The 21,795-nt window shown below is 47.0% G+C and overlaps 1 protein-coding gene across 6 annotated transcripts in view; it reads right to left on the bottom strand.

Moving 5' to 3' along the window:
- dacha (dachshund a) overlaps window positions 1-21,795 on the bottom strand; it is a 468,304-nt gene that overhangs the window by 231,140 nt on the left and 215,369 nt on the right. For 3 of the 6 annotated variants that reach the window (XM_038774441.1, XM_038774442.1, XM_038774448.1), the window contains exon 3: window positions 13,374-13,514. The exons of the other annotated variants lie outside the window; for them this stretch is intronic. In XM_038774441.1, coding sequence (XP_038630369.1) covers window positions 13,374-13,514 — 141 coding nt within the window. The remainder of the gene's footprint in view (window positions 1-13,373; window positions 13,515-21,795) is intronic. 6 annotated transcript variants of the gene reach the window in all.

Raw genomic sequence — 21,795 nt, 5'->3', positions numbered from 1 at the left:
ACAGTTCCTCAGATCTCCATGCAAATACGAAACATCTAGAATGTAAATCTAAATCCTCCCCCACCCCTCCCCTTGTATTATTGCACCCATCAAATCCCAAGAATAAAACTATGACAAAAGATTTGAATTTTGGAGTCTGGAACTTCTGGGAGCATGATGTATAGGGTTCAAGCAAACTTCAGTGTAACATGCTTATTGAATTGGGACTGCAGTCATGAAGATCATAAATCGGCAGGTCTCCAGGTATGTTGTTAGGTTCTGCATCTTTTTTGGTGACAAAGTTTTATTCACATTCAAAAGGAACAAGCTATGGTCCTTGAGAGGTCAGACATTCAATGGGATTTCTGAGAATAGATGAGTGTTATTCTCGTGTTGGTAAAAGCACAGTGAAACAGAATAACAGTACAGATACTCAAGCGGTCAATTTTTAATTGAGAGATTTGCCTTCTAAAAGGGACCTGGGAATGGCCGTCCCAATATTAAATGTACATTGTTCAATTTGTTGGGGAAACAGATGGCGGTACCTGCACAGGCTGCCTTAAGAGCGGACAGGGGTTGGCGAGGCTCCTGGGAGATGCGTCCAAAGAGGTCCACTGAGGACTGGAGAGAAATCAACAAATCTTTCAGACCCCAAAAATGTGGACACAACATGAGGTACTCACTGCCTAACTGAAAATAGTAAGAAGTCTTACAACACCAGGTTAAACTCCAACAGGTTTGTTTCAAACATGAGGGGCGCGGTTCTCCGAGCCCCGCGCCGGGCCGCTGTGTTTGGCACGGTGCCAGTTGCGGGCCGCTGTAAGTGGCGGGCCGCTGTAAGTGGCGGCCCAAGTGGCCGTGGGGAGAAGTCTCCGTCCCTACCAATCGGCGGGCCAGCCTCTCCCCCCCCCCCCCCCCCCCCCCCCCCGGGCCTACTTTGATGCGCGTCCGGCCCCTGAACCCCCAACGCCATGTTGCGTCGGGGCCCGAGCGTTCAGTAAGGCCACCACGAATGTGCGGGTTGGCGCGTCGCCACTGCACGTGCGCGGGTTGGCGCCGCCCCCCAGCGCGCGTCAGGAAGGCTGGAGCGGCACGAACCACTCCAGCACCGTGGGGCCAGAACCACTACTGCACGCGCTCATTTCGCGCCGTCGTGAAACGCGATGGCATTCACGACAGCGTGGACACTCTGTCTTGTGATCAGAGAATCGTGCCCTGGCTTTCGGAGCAGTGCTCCAAAAGCTAGTGTTTGAAACAAACATGTTGGACTTTAACCTGGTGTTGTAAAACTTCTTACTGTGCTCAACCCAGTCCAACGCCGGCATCTCCACATCATAACTGAAAATAAACAGAATACATGGCTAGGAACACCTAACTCATGAGCATATGGGGATAATGCTACATAGACCAAAGGGCATTGCAATTTTGTACATGCTTGCCACTTGGGATATTGTTGACAGAGACTTGATCCATTTAGCTTCTCTTCTGGATCCTGCTTGAGTAACTGCATAAAAAGTAGGGTTGTCAAAGTAGTATATGGTCACAGGAATAGTAACATTTGGAATGAGGGCAGGAAGAGGTGGTACCAAAGAGCTAAACAGTGTGATAGAAGATGAGCACTGGATATACAGTAGAACAATTTTAAATCAAACAGCACGGTGGTGCAGTGGTTAGCGCTGCTGCCTCATAGCACCGAGGACCCGGGTTCAATCCTGGCCTCGGGTTACTGTCCATGTGGAGTTTGTACATTCTCCCTGTCTCTGCATGGGCCTCACTCCCACAACCCAAACAATATGCATGGGTAGGTGGATTGGCCATGCTAAATTGCCCCTTAACTGGAAAAATAAATAATTGGGTACTCTAAATTAAAAAATATATATTTTAAATCAGCAGATTTAAAATATTATCACAAGACTTTCAAGGGAGCAGGAGGTAATGAAGAGTTTGATATCAGCGTTTATTAATTCAGAGGTACTGAAGTGATTGAAGTTACCTTCAATTATTTTCTTGCCGATGTTGGGTCTCTCTGAGGCAAAAGATGAGAGTGCCAGTGTTGAGTTGGGTGATGTTGTGGGTGCTCAGGTGAATTAGAATCTGAGCAAAGTTGATTGTTAATTGATAAGGAAATGTGTAGGATCTGAAATGTTGAGGGCAAACGCAACCAAATGGACAAGGGACAGGTTGGGCTGTATGTGGAGAACTTTGAATGAAGGAGAATTGAAATTATGCACCTAATAGAGAGGAAATGTATCCTCCTTACCTGAACAATCATTTCATCCTCACATTTGCAACAATGGTCTTGGATTCTAATCAGACAATTGATTCTCAAGAACTTGTTACACTGCCAAACAACACAATCAATACTATTGGCTTTGGTCTCCTTGATTTAGTATTAAACTGTGGAAAGTACAACTAGGCCTGCAATGAATGAACTCAAATCTCTCCAGAGTTTTGAGGTTCTCTTCTCTTTCCAATCAACTGAGTCAGTCATATAATTAATAAAAATTATGCCAGATTTATTTTCATTGTTGTGGAGACTTTGGAACTTTTGTGTCTATTCTCTTTGCTTTAGAAAGGCAGGGCAGCCTTTTTTGCAGCAAGTAACATATCGTTTAGACCGGCTCAGAACTGCATTTTCACTACTTCCAAAACTTTTTATACTGAATAAAAGTCTTCAGGTAGTAAATCATGCTCGATGGTAAGTACAGAAACCTGCTGTGGTTTGATGTGAAATGGTGCACTGTCCTTCACATTCCAAGGCTCTCTATTCTGCAAAAAGGAAGAAAACTTGTTTGGAAGAAAGCTACGTTTGATAAATATTCAGGTTCTGACTTAAAAAATAAAACAATAATAACTATCTCTTGATTGCAATATTGGTGACAAAACAGTCCGCCATGGCAACAAAGGCTCCTTTGAGATGTCCTCTTGAGAAAGTAATGGGCTTCAGTTGCTGTCCACATTAACAAAACTGGTGTTGTTTTATCATTCAGTGCTGGATTATAAAGAACAGTTTAAACAAGTTTGAATGGAAGAACAAAACACTGGGATTATCATCCCAATCTGTGCTCAAGTACCTTCTGGTCGTCAGACCAAGACCAATGATTACAGAATTCTGATAACAGACCTTCCATCTTAAAAAAACTTAAACAGATTGGAAATTTTAACTCTGGGTAAAAAAAAAGGACACTAAACCATCCGTCAATGATTTCAGGTAAATAAATGTTAAGGATTCTGTGGCGTCCTGGCAGTGAAGAAGTGGAGGATCTTTATGTGAGCAAACAGAGTTTATTGATAACAAGGAATAATGGTACAGAGGCCACTGGGCTCGGTACCCCGGAGCATCACGGAGCTGCTGCCAGCCTTTACATCTTTACTACATGGCTCCCTGATGTACTCTGCCCGGAGGAGACTCCACTCTCTGGGTTGATCATCCGCTCTCGGTCCTCATTGGTTCCCAGTATCAGGTGACCCGGCTCTGCTGTGTTGTCTTAAAGAGACAGGCACCTCAATCCACGACAAATTCTGAATTTGAGGAACCATTATTTATTTCCACTCATTCAATCAGATTATCACTATAACATTATTTTACTAACTTTCCATGTAATCTCCTCTGTTTTTGCAAGTGAGTCCAGGTAAGTCCAGAATTGTTCAAGTAGCAATGGATTAAATTGACATTAACTTTACACCATTCTTTTATCAATTTTACTGCCATCTTTGTTCGGGACATACTCCAAACCCATCCTCATAATAGGTTGCCAAATGCATCATGTTCTAGCAATTTATTTATTCATTCATGGGATGTGGGCATTGCTGACTAGGCCAGCATTTATTACCCATCCCTAATTGTCCTTGAGAAGATGGTGATGAGCTGTCTTCTTGAACCGCTGCAGTCCATGTGTTGCAGGCATCCAGGCCAGAGAATTGGTGGCCCCGCCGATTACAGCTGGCCTGCGCCACGTCAAAACGTGCTGCCGCAAATGGCGGCAATTCTCCTCAGCTCGGAGAATCGCGCGCCGGCGTTGGGGCGTTGTGGCACGGTTGCAGCAATTCTCCGGCCCGGCGCGGGGCTCGGAGAATCGCCCCCAATATTCTTGGGCTTTTATGAGGTTGATTCCAACATGATAACATAATGGTATAAAGTGCTGGTGTTGCACGTTCTGTGGCACAGAATAGGGTTGAAAGATTTGCTATGTTGCCAGTTGCTTAGGTTTCAGTGTTGATGAATGGTCAGGTGCCTTAAAGAATGAAGGAAAATCATTGGATGGAATCTTGTGGAGGCCAGCCAAACCTTGGGCGGAATTCCCCGCTCCCGCGATAAATCGGGAAGGCCGTCGTGAACTCAGCCGAGTTTCACGACGGCCTCGGAGGCCGCTTCCCGCACCTAATTCACCCCCACCTGGGGGGATAGGAGCAGCGCTCCGTAACTCTCGACCGCCGGGCCATGACGCTTGCGTCAAGGCGGCGCGCCGAGAATGACGCGACGGTGGCGCCTATGTGATGTCAGCCACGCATGTGCAGGTTGGCCGGCTCCAACCCGCGCATGCGCGGCTGACGTCACGACGGCTGAAGGCTCCAATCCGCGCATGCGCGGTTTCCGTCTTCCCCTCCACTGCCCCGCAAGACGTGGCGGCATGATCTTTCGGGGGGGCGGAGGGGAAAGAGTGCGTCGCTTTGAGACACCGGCCCGACGATCGGTGGGCACTGATCGCGGGCCGGACCCCTCCCGAGCACGGCCGTGGTGCTCACTCCCCTCTCCGCCCCCCACAAGCTTCAAACGAGCATTTGCCGCCCATGTTCATGACGGCAGCGACCAGGTGTGGTTGCCGCCGTCGTGAACCGGTCGGGAACAGCAGGCCGCTCGGCCCATCCGGGCCGGAGAATCGCCGGTCGCTGTGAAAAACGGCGAGCGGCGATTCTTCCGATTGGGGGGGGGTGGGAGAATTGCGGGGGGCGCCAGGGGGGCGTGTTGTGAGTCGCCCGGCCCTCCCACGATTCTCCCATCCGGCGTGGGGAGCGGAGAATCGCGCCTCTTGTTCCATTTAGACACTTGCCAGGCCAGCATGTAATGACTTAGGCCAGGCCTTTGAGATTGGCCAATTTCAATACGAGCTCCCTGATTAGTGGCCCAATCAGGGAACCCCTTTCTGTGTATATAACAGGGAGTGTCAGGTCCTCTGCACTCCTGGGGCGAAATTCTCCGACCCCACGCAGGGTTGGAGAATAGGCGGGAAGCGGCGTTATTTCCGCTCCCGCCGGTTTTTCAATTCTCCCGCCGGTCATAAACCGGCGTTGTGCAAATCCCGCCGGCAGCCTGTGAAAACAGCTGGCGCCGGCGGGATTTCATTTTTTAAAAAACTTACCTCAAATCTCCGGCCCGGATGGGCCGAAGTCCCGCCGCTGGGAGGCCTTCTCCCGCCGCCGAGGTTTAAACCACCTTGGTGGCGGCGGGCTCAGGGGCGCGAGCAGGCCCCCGGGGTCCTGGGGGGGCGGGGGGCGATCGGACCCAGGGGGGTGCCCCCACGGAGGCCTGGCCCGCGATCGGGGCCCCCCGCTCACTCTGCGGGGCAGTGCTGTGGGGGCACTCTTTCTCCTTCCGCTCAGCCACGGCCTCCGCCATGGCGGACGCGGAGGAGAACCCCGCTGACGTCACTGCCGGCCAGCTGCCACTGACGTCACTGCCGGCGCATGCGCCGACCGCCGAAAGCCTTTTGGCCAGCCCCGCTTCCGACGGCGCCGGGTGTTTGCGCCAGTCTTCTGGTGCAAACTGCTCCGGCGCGGGGCTGGCCCCCAAAGGTGGGGAGAATTCCCCACCTTTGGGGAGGCGCGACCCCTGAGTGGTTGGCGCCACTCCCCTACGCCGGCACCCTCCGTCACGCCGGGTAGGGGAGAATCCAGCCCCAGGTGTGGGCAGCAGACTGAATGGTCATGGTTGTTCAACTGTTGGGTTTGTAAAGAAAAGGAATTCTGGTGATGGAGCTTCTGCTGCTGTGGACTTATTACAGAGGCGACGAGGAAAATGGAATGAGCCGAAGAAACCTGCCTGCATCTTGTGGGTAAGCCACTGACAGGAAAATGCCTTTATTCGGAAAGTTGGACCCTTTTGGCCCTGCAGTGGAAGACTGGGCCCAATATGTAGAGCGGCTGAAGTATTTCTTTGGAGCAAACGATATAATTCCGGATGAAAAGCACCGGGTCATTCTGCTGACCGCGTGTGGGCCAGCAGCCTTTGCCATTATGCGCAGTCTCACTTTTCCGGAGGCACTGGATACAAAAACTTTCCAGGAATTGACAGACTTAGTAAAAGAGTACTATGACCCCAAGCCACCTCTGATCCTGCAAAGGTACCGGTTTTACTCAGCATTCCGAGACACTGGGGAGTCAGTTACAAACTTTTTTAACAAGATTAAGGCGATTAGCAGAGGCTTATGAATTTGGCCTGACGCTAAATGAGATGCTCCGAGATCGTTTGGTATGTGGAATAAATAATTTAGCAACACAGAAACGTCTGTTAGCAGAGGCTGAGATGGATTGCAAACAAGCATTGCAGCTGGCTTTGTCCTTAGAAAAAGCGGTAAGCAGTGCGCCTGAGTTACAGGGTACTGATGGAGGTAGACGCCCATACCAGTGAAGCTAAGTTAAGGGACTACCGCTGGGGATAGGCAACTGCATTGCCACCCTCAGGAACGACTCGGATACTAAGTTAACCAGGCCCACTCGCAGAAACCTTCCCAAGCAAGGGAAAATTAGGTCCAGACAGACAGCAGTCCCTGCAGCCTTTCGCCCAGCAAAATATTGTAGTTGTTGCCAGAGATTGGAGTCAGAAAGGAGAAATAGAAGCCCAAAATCATCATCTTGGAGAAGGTCACGTAGGCCGAGGTACCGGCGAATGCATACTCTAGAAGCCCCACCTACCTCCGAGGAGGAACAACTAAATTGTGTAACGATGGTGAAATCAAAACCCATTAAATTATCCATAAGGTTGAATGGACGTCCCACACTGATGGAAGTCGACACTGGAGCAGCCGTATCAGTGATAGGGTAAAATGTATTCAATAAAATTCGCACTGGACACCAACCCTTATTCCTAACCAGAACCTCAGCAAAACGGAGAACATACACAGGGGAACCACTGAGAGTATTGGGCACAACACATGTAACTGTGGCTTATGGAGAACAACTGATTAGGCTGCCTTTAATGGTGGTGAAAGGTGTGGGACTTATTGGGACAAAACTGGCTAAAAGAGAATCAGCTGGATTGGATAAACATTTTCCAGCTGGGAAATGGCCACCTGAGCGAACCCCTGTGCAAATACCCAGAGTTTTTCCAAGAAGGGCTCGGAGCAATAAATGAAATGAAATGAAAATCGCTTATTGTCATGAGTAGGCTTCAAATGAAGTTACTGTGAAAAACCCCTAGTCGCCACATTCCGGCACCTGTTCGGGGAGGCTGTTACGGGAACCGAACCGTGCTGCTGGCCTGCCTTGGTCTGCTTTCAAAGCCAGCAATTTATCGTTGTGCTAAACAGCCAGCCTGTGCTAAAGGGAGCAAAGGCGACATTGCATGTAGATCCAGAGACAATCCCAAAATTCTACAAGGCCTGACCAGTACCCTTCGCATTAAGGCAGAAAGTCAATATGGAATAAAAATAAAACACATTGTGCTAACTGGGGAGATGGAAAGACCGGTCCAGGTGGAATTCCACCATTACTGGAGCAGAAGAGAGCAGATCATCATGGAAGACGGGATCCTGCTATGAGGGGCTCGAGTAATATTTCCAAGTCTAGGCTGTCGAGCCATACTGGCTGAACTACACCATGGAGTCTCAAGAATGAAGATGCTGGCCAGAGGCTATGTCTGGTGGCTGTGCCTGGACACAGACATAGCGCCATTGGTAGGTCGGTCCCAACAAGGGCAGAAGGTGCAACCGGCAGCCCCTCTGCACCCAGGGGAATGGCCAGATAGACCATGGTCGCGACTTCATGTTGATTTTGCAGGCCCGTTTATGGGTTCAATGTTTTTTATAATAGTAGACGCTCATTCCAAATGGCTGAACGTCTACAAAATGAACTGCGCAAATTCAACACTACCACCGAAAAACTCCGCACCTCGTTCGCAACTCATGGTATCCCGGAGGTGTTAGTTTCGGATAATGGATGGGTTTTCACCAGCCAGGTCTTCGCAAAATCTATGGTCGAATGGCATTCGGCACATAAGGACGGCACCATACCACCCAGCATCGTCCAGACCTTAAAAGTCAGGTTGAAGAAACAGTCAGCAGCATCATTGGACACCAAACTGTCACGCTGGCTATTTGACTACAGAACAACCCTACACACCACAACGGGAATAGCACCGGCAGAGCTACTCATGAGCAGACGACTCCGAACCCGGCTGAGTCAACTATTCCCGAATTTAGGTGGCAGAATAGAGCGACACTAAGAGGCCCAATGCAGGGGCCATGACAACCCATGCTGAGAAAGGCAGTTCAACACAGCCGAAAATGTATGGGTCAGAAATTGTGCGAATGGCCACACATGGGTAGCAGGAACAGTCAATGCCAGGTAAGGACCTGTCGTATGAGATACGTGTGGGAAAACATGTAATAAAGAAACACCTAGACCAGGTGCGGGCCTCAGATTTGTTTCCTCCTCCAGAGCTGACTCAGACCAGCATACCAAGGACTGTGGAGAGTCCTCCCAACAAACTATTCACGCCCCTCCGACACCACTGGTGAGGACATCGGACTCGGATATGGACACCGTGGATGATGACGCAGCTGTACCACTGCCGCCGGAAGAAAGGGGTGAACCGCCCCTCAGGCGCTCATATCGGAAAAGACAGGCACCTAGCCGTTATACCCCCCCCCCACATCGGAGGCCGAAGTGGAGGAGCAGGAGACCCGTGAGTCATGAGGACCATGGGGGCTCCTCGGACTTTGGGGGGAGGGGTGCAATGACTTAGCCTCGGCCTTTGAGATTGTCCAATTTAAATACGAGTATCCTGATTAGTGGCCAAATCAGGGAACCCCTTTCTGTGTATATAACAGGAAGTGTCAGGTCCTCTGCACTCCTGGTGTAGACAGCAGACTGAATGGTTATGGTTGTTCAACTGTTGGGTTTGTAAATAAAGGAATTCTGGTGATGGGACCTCTGCCCTAGTGGACTTATTGCACAGCAGGTGAGACATTACCCTAGGTTCAAAGACTTTGAAGGTTGCTGTCCTGCCCATCAAGGGTTGTCGGCCAATCAGAGGCCAGGTGCTCTATTGAACAGTAGCAGCATTGGGGAGGTGGTGGCTTCAAATGGTATGACTTGCACCAAGGCTGAGGATCATTACTGGATCCCAGGCCACAAGTGAGTGATGGCTGCGATGGGGGCAGGGCACTGAGGTCACAAGAGGCAGTAATGATGCCTCACCCCTCGATAAGGCACAGAGTTCCTTTGAACAAGGGATCTTTTCATGGAAATTTGCATGCATCCCCAATAGGGTTTGCTTATTATACTCCACATCTAGTGAGAACCCCACCCATTGTCACTGGACTAATATCAGTTGAATAAGGACCAGAAGTGGACTTAACTGCCTTCCCACCACAAATTTAATTTGGGTGGAGTCAGGAAAGTGACGGGGTCCCCAGTTGCTACCCTCCTGCCTGTTTAATAATTTTTATTATTGTCATAAGTAGGCTTACATTAACACTGCAATTAAGTTACTGTGAAAATCCCTTCGTTGCCACACTCCGGCACCTGTTCGGGTATACTGAGGGAGAACTCAGAATGTCCAATTCACCTAACAAACACGTCTTTCGGGACTTTGGGAGGAAACCCACATAGACCAGGGGAGAACGTGCAGACTCTGCACAGACAGTGACCCAAGTGGGAATCAAACCTGGGACCCTGGCGCTATGAAGCTCCTGTGCCACCCATGCCCTCCACTACCAAACCTGCCAAAAGGTTCTGCCCACTGTGCGCAATGATTTGAATGTGATGTTACCTTGCACATTAATCTTCCCATTAAACCAAAAGTTGATCAATTTAGTCTGAAGAAGACAGGTTGCAAATAGAAGTTATAGCACAGCGAAGACGGATTGCAAATGGAAGTTGTAGCGCAGCGCTAGGCTTTCAACATTAATGAATCTAGTGTAATTTTATCATTCAATGATGGATTATAAAGGACCATTTAAATAAGTTCAACAGTAGAACTGAGATAGCCCTCCCAAATTATACTCCAGTACCATTAGTAATCAAAAATAAGACCAAGGATGGCAGAATCCTGATAACAGATCAGTTGTCTTCAATCCTGAAAACTTGAAAAGTTTGCAAATTTTAACTCTGGGTAAAATTAAACCATTAAACCCATTTGTCTATGATTTCAGTTAAAGAGTGTCTTCCGAATGTAGAATTGGAGAGCCTTTCTTTATTCCTTTCCGCTCATTTAGTCAGATTATCACTGTTACATTGTTTTCCTGTCCTTCCATGTAAGCTACTCTGTTTTTATAAATGAATCCATGTCAGTCCATAATCAATTTGTCCTAAAGGTAACGTTTATAACACTGGTAACAACATAAATAAATCAAGAAACATTCGAGGAAAAAATGCAGTTTTTAAACAAAATTAATTTTAAAATTATTTTTAAAACCATCTTCCCTCGAACTGAAAGTTGGCAGTGAGCTCTGCACTGAACATATAAAGTAATGTGGGTACATATTCTGTTTGGAACATAATCCTAATGTTTTGAAAGAGCCAAAATGCTGTACGTGGGAAGCAAAGTACACTTGGATTGGCAGGTGAGAATGGTATGATTAAATCTGTTTACATGCAAGTGTTTCTACATTGGGAACACTGTAAAATGCAATGTTGAAAATATATAAGTTTGTAACTTTTTGCTGGAGAGGAATTGCAATATGGCACTTCCCTCATGGCGTCTTACTTGTGATCTTATGCAAAGCAAGGATGAAATGTGAAATCAGGGTATTACCTACAAGTGGTGCTCAACAAACAGCCATTATGCGAACCTCAAGTAAGATGTTTCCCTAAAATCAATGGGGAATGTTCGTCTGAGATGAAGGGAACTGGCAATAAATTTTCATTATGTCTGTTGGAATAATTGATGGAATAATTTGCCACCCTATCCAGCCAAAATGGTGCCAATAGCAGGGGCTTCATTTCAATTTGAGTGTCCATTCAGAGCCTTCAACATTAAGTTAACTAGAAGTGACATGAATAAATATGTGTCCATGAAGCCATTTTACCAAAGAAAATCCCAACAGTGAAGAATTGGCCAGACATTATCAGATCAAAAATAATACAGATTCATTGGAGAGGACTGGGACCTTAATAAAAGGGACAATAGCCTTAAGTGATAAGAATAAGTGGAAGACACTTTTCATATTAAAAATGACAGCAAGCAACACAATGTTGGTTGTGGTGAATGCTTTGATAATTCCACCTAAATTTGACCTTCGAACAGTGCCAATCTTTCAAATGAAGAAAAAGCTGAGGTATAGAGCTGGACAGGGTTGCAGAGACCGGTTGGAGCGAGGTCACGGAAGGACGAGGATTTTGAACACATTGTGGTGAAAGAGCATGAAACCAGTTCCCAGTCTCCAGCCCACGCTTGGGCAATATTTGCAGCGATTGGATGGGTGAGTGCCTCTTAACTGACTAACAACCTAAATGTTAATTGAACGTTAAAAGGCTACTTAAGGAAACCGACTGGCCAGTTTAGTTGCATGCAGATGGGCACCCAGTGCAAGTTCAAGTGTGTATTTAGGAGGGGGAGGGCAGTGCTCCAGCCTGCCTACAAGCCCTCACAGCTTACCATGGCGCAGGAGTAGTCACAGGCCACCCTGAAGAGGTCTTCCCAGCATGCTTCAGTGCAGATCTCTGGCCCTCCAGCATCAGTAGCCTACCCACTATGCATAATTGGACAACAAACCTGCCTCCATGCCAATTAAGGGGGTGCCCCTTGAAAATAGTGAGTTACTGCTTTCTACTACGGGTGCAGATTTGGCACTGGGGGGAAAAGTCTGACATCTCTCCTACCCCTGGTGTAATATAAATGCAAGTGTTTTTCTGGAATAGAATTTCCCATTTTATATAACCTAATGTAAAACAAGTCACCTTAAGAGGATCCATTGAACAATCTAATTGTCATAAGTTTGTCCAGTTTAATGCTATACTTCCTAGTGCACAGGCCACTGCTATGAATGAATCATAAATAAAATCCGCAGTGCCTGTTACTCTGCTATTTGCCATATTGGAACTATTATGCGACAGAAAAAAAAATCTCATACTGACTCATGTGGTGGTATTCTTAATTTATCCCCTTGAATATCTCCCACCACAAGTAGCAAGCCTGTAATGATTTCTACTTTACCCCAGTGCTCAAAACCTGAAAATACTGCCTCAAGACAAAGTTTTGAAGAAAAGAATCTAAACGTTTTTCAGCCAAGTGCACACAGCACAGAAATGTGACACATTCATTGAGACTAAAAATCCCAGTGACAAGATTGTATGCACATACAAGCAGCATGACTTAATCGATAAGATATTTTAGATTGAAAATGCTAATGCAGCAATGATGCTGTTTGCGAACACTCTAGAGTAAGCATTTAGGATGCTAGTATAAAATTATGCAGTAATCAAAACAGACTCTGAGTAGAATCTAAGAATAGGAACATCATGTCGGGCTGCTCTGCCATCAGATTTATATGGGAATAACATGTCGTTTATGCCTCAGCACACAGCAAAGGAAAGCAATCCCTATGAAGCTAATCTAATAATAGACTGTAAGTTAGTGATTACTGTTTCATGTAAAGTAGTTCTTGGTAGCACTAATGGCCTAATTCTGAGGGACTTGCTACTTACTGTGGTGAGACTGGTAACTGGAACAGTTCTGACAGATCTACAGGCTCAGGTTTACTGCATGGATTAGCTTGAATAGCCATATTAAATGAAACAGAATAAAATAAAAACAATTTTACACTGAGTGAAGGCCTGACTTATAGGAACTGGCAGCTTCTGTGGCCCAAGGCACAGAATTAGTTTTGCCACTCGATAATTTGACTGATTCACTTCACCGCCCAGAACAGGACATTTTATGCTTGATTTATATGTAATCAAGTCACCTGCTCAGTGCTGGGAAAGGCCAAGTCAATCCTAATCTGTTGAGTACCGAGTATCTGTTGAAGAATACAACACATCAACATGTTTCCTGCCATTCCACAGAGATTTTATTAACAACATTATTAACTCTTTCTGCCCCTGTTTTTTTGTTTTGCAAGCTGCAATAAAATCAGTTCTATTGTGGTATATAATGTTAAAATTAAATTTAAACTAACCAAATATAACAAATGTGCAAAGTTGACCTGAACAAATTACTGGGACAAGCAAACCTTTGCCAAAGACCATTTGCCATGGATTGCATTCCGACTGTTTCCTGGACCATTTGTCACCCAAGTTGCAGGCTATTTGTGAGAATGTCATTGCTTTGTTTCTCAGTTGTTCACCTTGAAATGCAGATCTTTTGCAGGACACTGGTTAGGCACATTGAAATGGGCATTAACATGCAAGTAATATAAACAATTGCAACATTCTATGTAAACTTTACTTCGACTCATTTTATCAAGCTCCGAAACATTCGCAAATTGGGATAATGCTAAATAATTTTACATTGTATGATCTGGATCAGCTTCCTCCCTTCGAACCTGCAATATAAGGCGATTATTGTGCCCACTGTTCGCATTTTTTTTTTACCCCAGTGGAACATTCTGTGATACCTTACAATAAACAGAAAAAGATTTCACTGTACTTGCTGATATGGCAGAAATAACTGTTCTTCAACAATTAGGTAGCAGTAGCACATCTGAGCCCAATCTTATCACCTCACAGAAACATGTCAGCGAATTGCGATCAGCGGTATGAAACCTGGCTAATTATTGTCTCCATCCTAACCCATTTCATGAGCCCAACTCAGCTGAGCTTAGCTAATTCAATGTAGATGGAAGATAGAATTTGGGACATTCCAGGTCTGGAAGGCTAAGTGGTATATGAGCCGGCATCTTAACCAACATAGCCAATTTCTGACTTGTAAAATGGCTGCTTCCGAAAAGTAAGGATTGTGATGAAAACTCTGCAATAGGAAGAACTAATACTGAGGAAAATAATATAAAATCTTTATGGAATTAAAAATTATTCTAATTTTCAAGAAATGATTGAGTTCTGTAAACCTGGCTGATCGACGAATAAAGTTCAAATGCTTTCAATGAACTTTAATCTCCTTTAAATATTACAAAAAAAAAGCTTGCCCAATGCAGCACATTTTGCAGTTGGATTTATGAAGTGCAAGTGCATGATTAGGCACAGCCCTGTCATTAACAATTAAAGGTGACCTTGTCATATTTAATAACATCAAAGCACACACACTCTTTCAATGCTCAAAGACTGATGAAAGTTGTCACCATACCTGCATCAGTCTCACAGTGGACCACAGTCTTGTTTGTCGTGCAATCTGCATCAAGAGTTTTCAGACACACATTTGTATGTGCAAGAACTGCACAAGACAAATTCGCTTTAGTTGTTTTGGGGCAAACCAGATGGAGCACAGACACTATGGGAAGTGTCATTTATCACAGTGACAGCAAGTAGGTAGAAGTGCTCTTAGCAGCCCAGGATAAGTCACCTTTTTTTTTCCACATATAGCAGCTTTAGGGTAGCAATATTGAATTTTAGAAAAGCATATTTTAAATTAAGTTTAAGTCACAACCGCGTTATGTTAACCCATTCCCGCCTAGATGTTTGATTAATTTCCGTTATTTTTAAAGGGAATTTGTAACGATGCATTTTGAAATCAGCTAATTCCAATAGTACAAAAGAAAATGCAGTTTGATTCTCCCGCATTTTGAGAATCTGCAATCACTGGTATCACTTATCACTCCATTGAAAACAGGAAAATTAAATAAAGCCCGGAATTTCCCGGCGTTGAGATTCTATGTTCCCAGTGGCAGCGTAACTCTGCCCGTGGGTTTCCCCACGGCATGGGGTGGTCTCAATGGGAAATCCCATTGACAAGCAGCAGGAAGAGAGAATCCCGCGCAAGTGAACGCCGCACCATCAAGAAGCACCTGGATGGGGGATTGGAAAATCCAGCCCAAGTCTCCTGTGTAGAATGTCCCTAATTTATAACATGGTTTTGTTTTATAAATTTAGTGTACCTAATTCATTTTTTCCAATTAAGGGGCAAGTTAGCCTGGCCAATCCACCTACCCTCCACATCTTTAGGTTCTGGGGCGAAACCCACGCAAACATAGGGAGAATGTACAAACTCCACACGGACAGTGACCAAGAGCCAGGTTCGAACCTGGGACCTCGGCACCGTGAGACAGCAGTGCTAACCACTGCGCCACCATGCTGCCCTTTATAACATGATTTCTGTGCAACCCAAGCAGTTGTCATTTTGGAGGTCAACTATTCCAACCACCGTATCTTTAATTGTTCAAAATTTATTTTTAAATTCATTTTTACAGGATGTGGGCTTCACTGGCTCGGCCAGTATTTGCCCATCCAGGTGGTGGTCTTCCCATATATCTTCTGCCCTTATCCTTCTCGATGTTAATGGTCGTGGGTTTGGAAGATGCTGCTTGAGGAGCCTTGCTGAGTTCCCACACTGTACTCTGTAGATGCTACACATTGCTGCCATTGTGCATCCGCGGTGGAGGGAGTGAACATTTGTGGAAGAGGTGCCAATCATACGTGCTGCTTTGACCTGGATGGCGTTGAGTTTCTTTTTTGTAAAAAAAGATTTTAAAAACTATTTACCAATGAAGGGGCAATTTAGCATTGCCAATCCACCTATCCTGCACAGCTTTGTGTTGTGGGGGTAAGACCCATGCAGACACAGGGAGAATGTGCAAATTCCACACAGACAGTGACCCGGGGCCAGGATCGAACCCAGGTCCTCGGCCCCATATGTCGAGCTTCTTGAGTAATGGTAGAGCTGCACTCATCCAGGCAAGTGGAGAGTATTCCATCATACCCCTGAATGAGCCCGGTAGGTGGTGGACAGGCTTTGGGGAGTCAGGATGTGACTTACCTGCTGCAGGATTCCTAGCCTCTGATCTGTTCTTGGAGCCATAATATTTATATAGCTAGTCTAATTCAGTTTCTGGTCAATGGCAACCCTCAGGATGATGATAGTAGGGGATTCAATGATGGTAATGCCATTGAATGTCAAGGGGCGATGATTTGATTCTCTATTATTGGAGACGGTCATTGCCTGACACTTGTGTGGTACGAATGATGCTTGTCACATGTCAGCCCAAACCCGGATGTTGTCCAGGTCTTGCTGCATTTGCACATAGACTGCTTCAGTGTCTGAGGAGTCACAAATGGTGTTGATGAACATTATGCAAGCATCAGTGAACATCCCCACATCTAACCTTTTGATGGAAGGAGGGTCATTGATGGAGCAGCTGAAGATGTTTGAGCCTATGACACTATCCTGAGGAGCTCCTGCACCGATGTTCCGGGACTGGGATGATTGACCTCCGCCAACCACAACCGTTTTCCTTTGTACTACATATGACTCCAACCAGAGATGAGCTTCCCATTGACTCCAGTTTTGCTAGGGCAGTCACTCTCACCTCGCCCGTGGCTGTCATCAGCCTGTGTGAACATTAACATTCACTGCAAATAATAGCAAGTAATAGCAAACAGAGCAGGATTTACCGACCACCCCACCACGTGGTTTTCAGTGGCGAAGGTGGGCCGCCAGCGGGATTTACCAGTTCCACCGTTGGATTTCCCATTGTCACCACCCCTCATCACCAGAAAACCTATGCCCCGGCATGGGACCAGAATTTCATACCGCTAAATCCCATCCATGGAGAGCAACATTCAGTATCTTTAAACTATCCCAGCAGCATGAACAGGCAGTGAAATATGGGCTGGGATTGTCTCGCAATTGGCAGGACGGCCCGACGCCAAGAGCGGTGCGAACTACTCCGGTGTCGGGCCACCCGGAAGTTGCAAAATCCCCCGCACTTCTGGGAGTTAGGCCGGCGCTGGCGGGGTTGGCGCACGTTGGTGCATGCACAGAAACGCCGGTGTGTTTTGCCGCATGTGCAGAACCGCCGGCGTGTTTCCTGCACATGCACAGGGGGTTTCTTCTCTGCGCCGGCCATGGCGGAGCCTTACAGAGGCTGGAGCGGGGGAAAAGAGTGCCCCCACGGCACAGGCCCTCCCGCAAATTGGTGGGCCCCAATCGCGGGCCAGGCCACCATGGGGCCCGACCTCCCCCGAGGCAGGATCCCCCGCGCCCCCCAGAGGACTCCGCTAGCCGCCCTCCAAGCCAGGTGCCGCCGGGATGGACCATGTCCAATCCATGCTGGCGGGTCTGGCCGCAAACGGGCAGCCGCTCGGCCCATTGGGGCCTGGAGAATTACCGGAGGGGGGGGGGGCACTGTCAATGGCCCCCGACCGGTGCGGCACGATCCCCGCCCCCACCCAAAAACCGGCGCCGGTGAATTCAGCAGCCAGCGTCGGAGTGGCGGGGCGGGATTCATGCCGCCCCCCCTCCCCGCCGATTCTCCGACCCGGGGGGGGGGGGGGGGTCGGAGAATCCCGCCCCAGGCTTCTGCTTGCATTTCCTTGGGGAAGCAAAGACCACCAGAGGCCCTGGGGAAATGTTCTGAGAACCTGGGTTTGAATCCCACCATGGCAGGTGGTGAAATTTGAATTCAACAGCAAATCTGGAATTAGAAGTCTAACGATGACCATGAAATCATTGTTGACTGTGGTAAAAACCAATCTGGTTCACTAATGTCCTTTAGGGAAGGAAATGCGCTGTCCTTTCCTGGTCAGGCCTACACGTGACTCCAGATCCATAGCAATCTGCCCCCTCAAGAGTATTCAGAGATGGGCGATAAATACTGGCCCAGCCAGAAACACCCATGCCCCATAAAATAGTTTTTTAAAAAACTATTGTGAACACCAATCTTCATTTGGTGCAGTTTGAAAGATGGCATTTAATAGAGTCCTTTTACTCTCTTTTTATTTCCCCATTTCTTCCAACTGTGTCTTGTTCTCTTTCTCTTCTTCTGATTGTCAGATCTGTGAAGACTTATTTTTCTTGGAAGTGGAAGAAAGCTAGAGTAACAGCGGCAGCACTGCACACACAGGTCCTTTCATTTGTGTAATATTGCAGGATGACTAAGCTCACGTGCCTGGCATCTCCTGACAAACACTGGAGTGTTGGTAAATCCATGGCTTTAAATAACCCCAACATCAAGTCTGATACAATTTATTGTTTTCAGCTTTGTTCACTCAGCAACTGCTGCTACAAAAACTGATCCTTGAACCTAATGTGAAAATATTTTCTGTCTCTCGAATAAACATTTTTTTTTTAGTTTGGAGAATTTTCAAGTGCTGTTCAGCTTTCAAAACCTAGTTCCTTTGTCATAGAATCCTTCACTCTAATTTAAATTGAATGGCTGCAAGCAAATTACTGAGTGAGTAGAAATGGCTGCAGTAAATTTTCTAATCCAGTCTGGTTGAAAAATGATGCATGGCAAAATTGGCAATTTTTCCACTGACAATGGCAAAACCACGAGATTGCAACAGAATTAGTTAACAAGCCTCAACTGATAAGAGTAGCCAGATTCTCAACACTGCTGGGGAGGGAATGCTACAAAGTGTACACCTAAATCTAGGAGATGAGCAATGATAAAAGATGACAGAGATACTTAAAGCGTTGATTGTACATTTGGAACCCTGAGTGAATGCTACATATGAATGTTACCTGTTCAACACTAGAGTTCAGAATGAAAATGAAACGATTGAATGGTATGTCATGTACCATTGAATGGTAATGCAGTGAGCAGAATCATGTGAATTTGGACAGCTAAAAGATGATCTGATTAAAGATACATTAGTATTTGGCATGAGAGACCAATAATTGAGAGCTGGTCTATTACGAGGTGAGTCATCCTGCTCGAGGCAATGCCCCTGTTGAGCAGGCACTGGCGCAGCTCATCGCTCATAAACGAGGATCCCCGGTCGCTGTGGACGTAGGCAGGGAAACCGAACAGAGCAAAGATGGTGTTGAGGGCTTTGATGACGGTGGCAGACACCATGTCGGGGCATGGGATGGCGAAGGGGAATCTTGAGTACTCGTCGACCACATTGAGAAAGTACGTGTTGCGGTCGGTGGAGGGGAGGGGTCCTTTAAGGCGTTCAAAGGGGCGGGAGGCCTTCACCAGGCGCGCATGGTCTGGCCGGTAGAAGTGCGATTTACACTCCGCGCAGACCTGGCAGTCCCTGGTGATAGCCCTGACCTCCTCACTGGAGTAGGGCAGATTGCGGGCCTTTATGAAGAGATAAAAGCGGGCGACCCCTGGGTGACAGAGATCGTCGTGCAGGGTGCTTTGTTGGCCCACTTGTGCGCTGGCACATGTACATCGGGATAGGGCATCGGGGGGCACGTTGAGCTTACCGGGGTGATACAAAAGCTCGTAATTGTAGGTGGAGAGCTCAATCCTCCACCTCAAGATTTTATCGTTTTTGATCTTACCCCGCTGTGTGTTGTTAAACATGAAGGCAACCAACCGTTGGTCAGTGAGGAGAGTGAATCACGTGCCGGCCAGGTAATGCCGCACAGCTTCAACGATAGCTTGGGCCTCCTTTTCAACAGAGGAGTGCCGAAATGGCTGCAGCTCGGAGAGCCCACACATTTATACTCCGCCTTACTTGGCGGAGCCAGCAGGCAGGGATCTATCCCCGTACCTGTAGTAGGGGCCTTACCTCGTATGCAGTATACACAATACAACAGTGGTGACTACCACACACCATGCTGCCCGGGAGAAGGAATCTTACCAAATGTACTGAGCGCTAAATTACCATCAATTCCAGAGGTCCACAAGTCCCCAACAATTGCAACAGAATGTCAACAGTCACCAAAGCAATAAGGGCCATGAGGATAACACTCTGGACAACGACCATAACCCAGATGTACAGCCAATGTCAATGTGCACATGAGCCATTAAGTGGCTGACTAGCAGAACAAACAGTTGGTAATGCATGAGCACTGTGGGTGTATATTGGGAAACTTGGGTAACTCACAGTCACACAGTATTATGCAAATGTTTATTTTGTTTGCTAGGTAAAGGGGAACACTTTTATCTTTTGTCTGAGCTGAAAAGGGGGATGCTTGGTGTTTGCAATGTACCCAGTCTGATTGACATCTCTGACTTTCTGTAGCCATGTGACTATGCCATGAGGCATTCTCTGAAGGCAAACATTTTAAGATCAGTTCAATAAAAGCGTCTTAAAGAAACAGAACCTAAAGAAGACCGTTGTCCTTATACATGAAACAGAAGGGGCATTGCTATGCAGTCGGCTGACTTGCAAGAGCATTACACAGCTTCAATCAGAACAGCATCCACTGGCACAATCAATACCCTGATGGTGTCACTTATTTGCCAAGAAAACCTGCTGCTACAATGTTTTAACTTCTGGTAAAAACTAATTTTAGATACTGTAAAGTGGCTTTGCATGAAGTCTCAGCACAGCAATTAGTATGAATGAGTCCCAACAGCACCTGAGCGCCTAGTCCTGAAGGCCCCGAAACCTAGACTGGCTAACTAATTACTATCCTACAAGAGGGAGAATTGCTTTTACACACCAGAATTGTTTTATAGTACTTTAGCGTCGAATTGTTATTTAACCTTATGCACAGAGGAAATTATAACATCACTTTTAATACTGAAATAAAGAAAGACTTGCATTTATATAGTGGCTGGGATTCTCCGCCGCCTGCAGCGGGGTCACCAATGCGGCGGAGAATTGAAAAATCGGGATGGGCGCCAGGCGTCAGCAGGCATTGATCCGACTGCGATGCTCCGGTCCCCCCATTGGCGGCAGGATCAGGGTACACACCTGCGAGCCAGTGGGAGGATGTAACTGAATGCAAATGGGTGTTAATGACCCACTTGCATCCATTTAGTGGGCCCCTATTCTCCGTCCCTCCATGATTCTCTGGTCCACTAGACCGGGAATCACGTGGGCGGGGTTTACTACAGGTCTCAGCAAATGTGAGCCTAACATGGTGGCCCTCGCAGTGCGCTAAGCTCCTTCAGGGAGTTGCCCCCATAGTCCATCTGAGGGTCAACGTTTCTCCCCCCCCCCATAATGTACGATCTGCCCACCCCTCCTCTACCAGATCCCCCTGCACACACCCTCGAGACGCCCAAAAACAGGAGACCTAAGAGATCCCTAAATAGGAGGACTCTCCCCCCCCACCCCCCAGGACCCCCTAACTAGAGGGACCCCCTCAGTGATCCGTAAATAAAGGGACCCTCTCTTTGAGAACCCCAGAGACACCCTAATGAAAGAGACCGCCTTACAGGAGCTCCTCCCACCCCCTCCCCAGAAAAGAGACCCCTGTCTGGAAGATAGAGAGCAGTCCAGACAGGGGCAGTGAAATAATTTACAGTTGTAACACTCACTCGAAATAAGCATTTGTCCATTCCTGGAAAGAAAACAGTTGTGACCTGTGTTTAAAATCCCTCATATCCTTTAGCTACAAGCGATTCAGTGGGCTGTGATTGGCAACTTCCACAAAACAGCTATGATCATAGAATTTACAGTGCAGAAGGAGGCCATTCAGCCCATCGAGTCTGCACCGGCTCTTGAAAAGAGCACCCTACCCAAGGTCAACAACTCCACCCTATCCCCATAATGCAGTAACCCCACCCAACACTAAGGGCAATTTTGGACACTAAGGGCAATTTATCATGGCCAATCCACCTAACCTGCACATCT

The sequence above is a fragment of the Scyliorhinus canicula genome, chromosome 17 (assembly GCF_902713615.1).
Source record: "Scyliorhinus canicula chromosome 17, sScyCan1.1, whole genome shotgun sequence".
Taxonomy (NCBI): Eukaryota; Metazoa; Chordata; class Chondrichthyes; order Carcharhiniformes; family Scyliorhinidae; genus Scyliorhinus; species Scyliorhinus canicula.
This window is presented reverse-complemented; position numbering and strand designations above follow the sequence as displayed.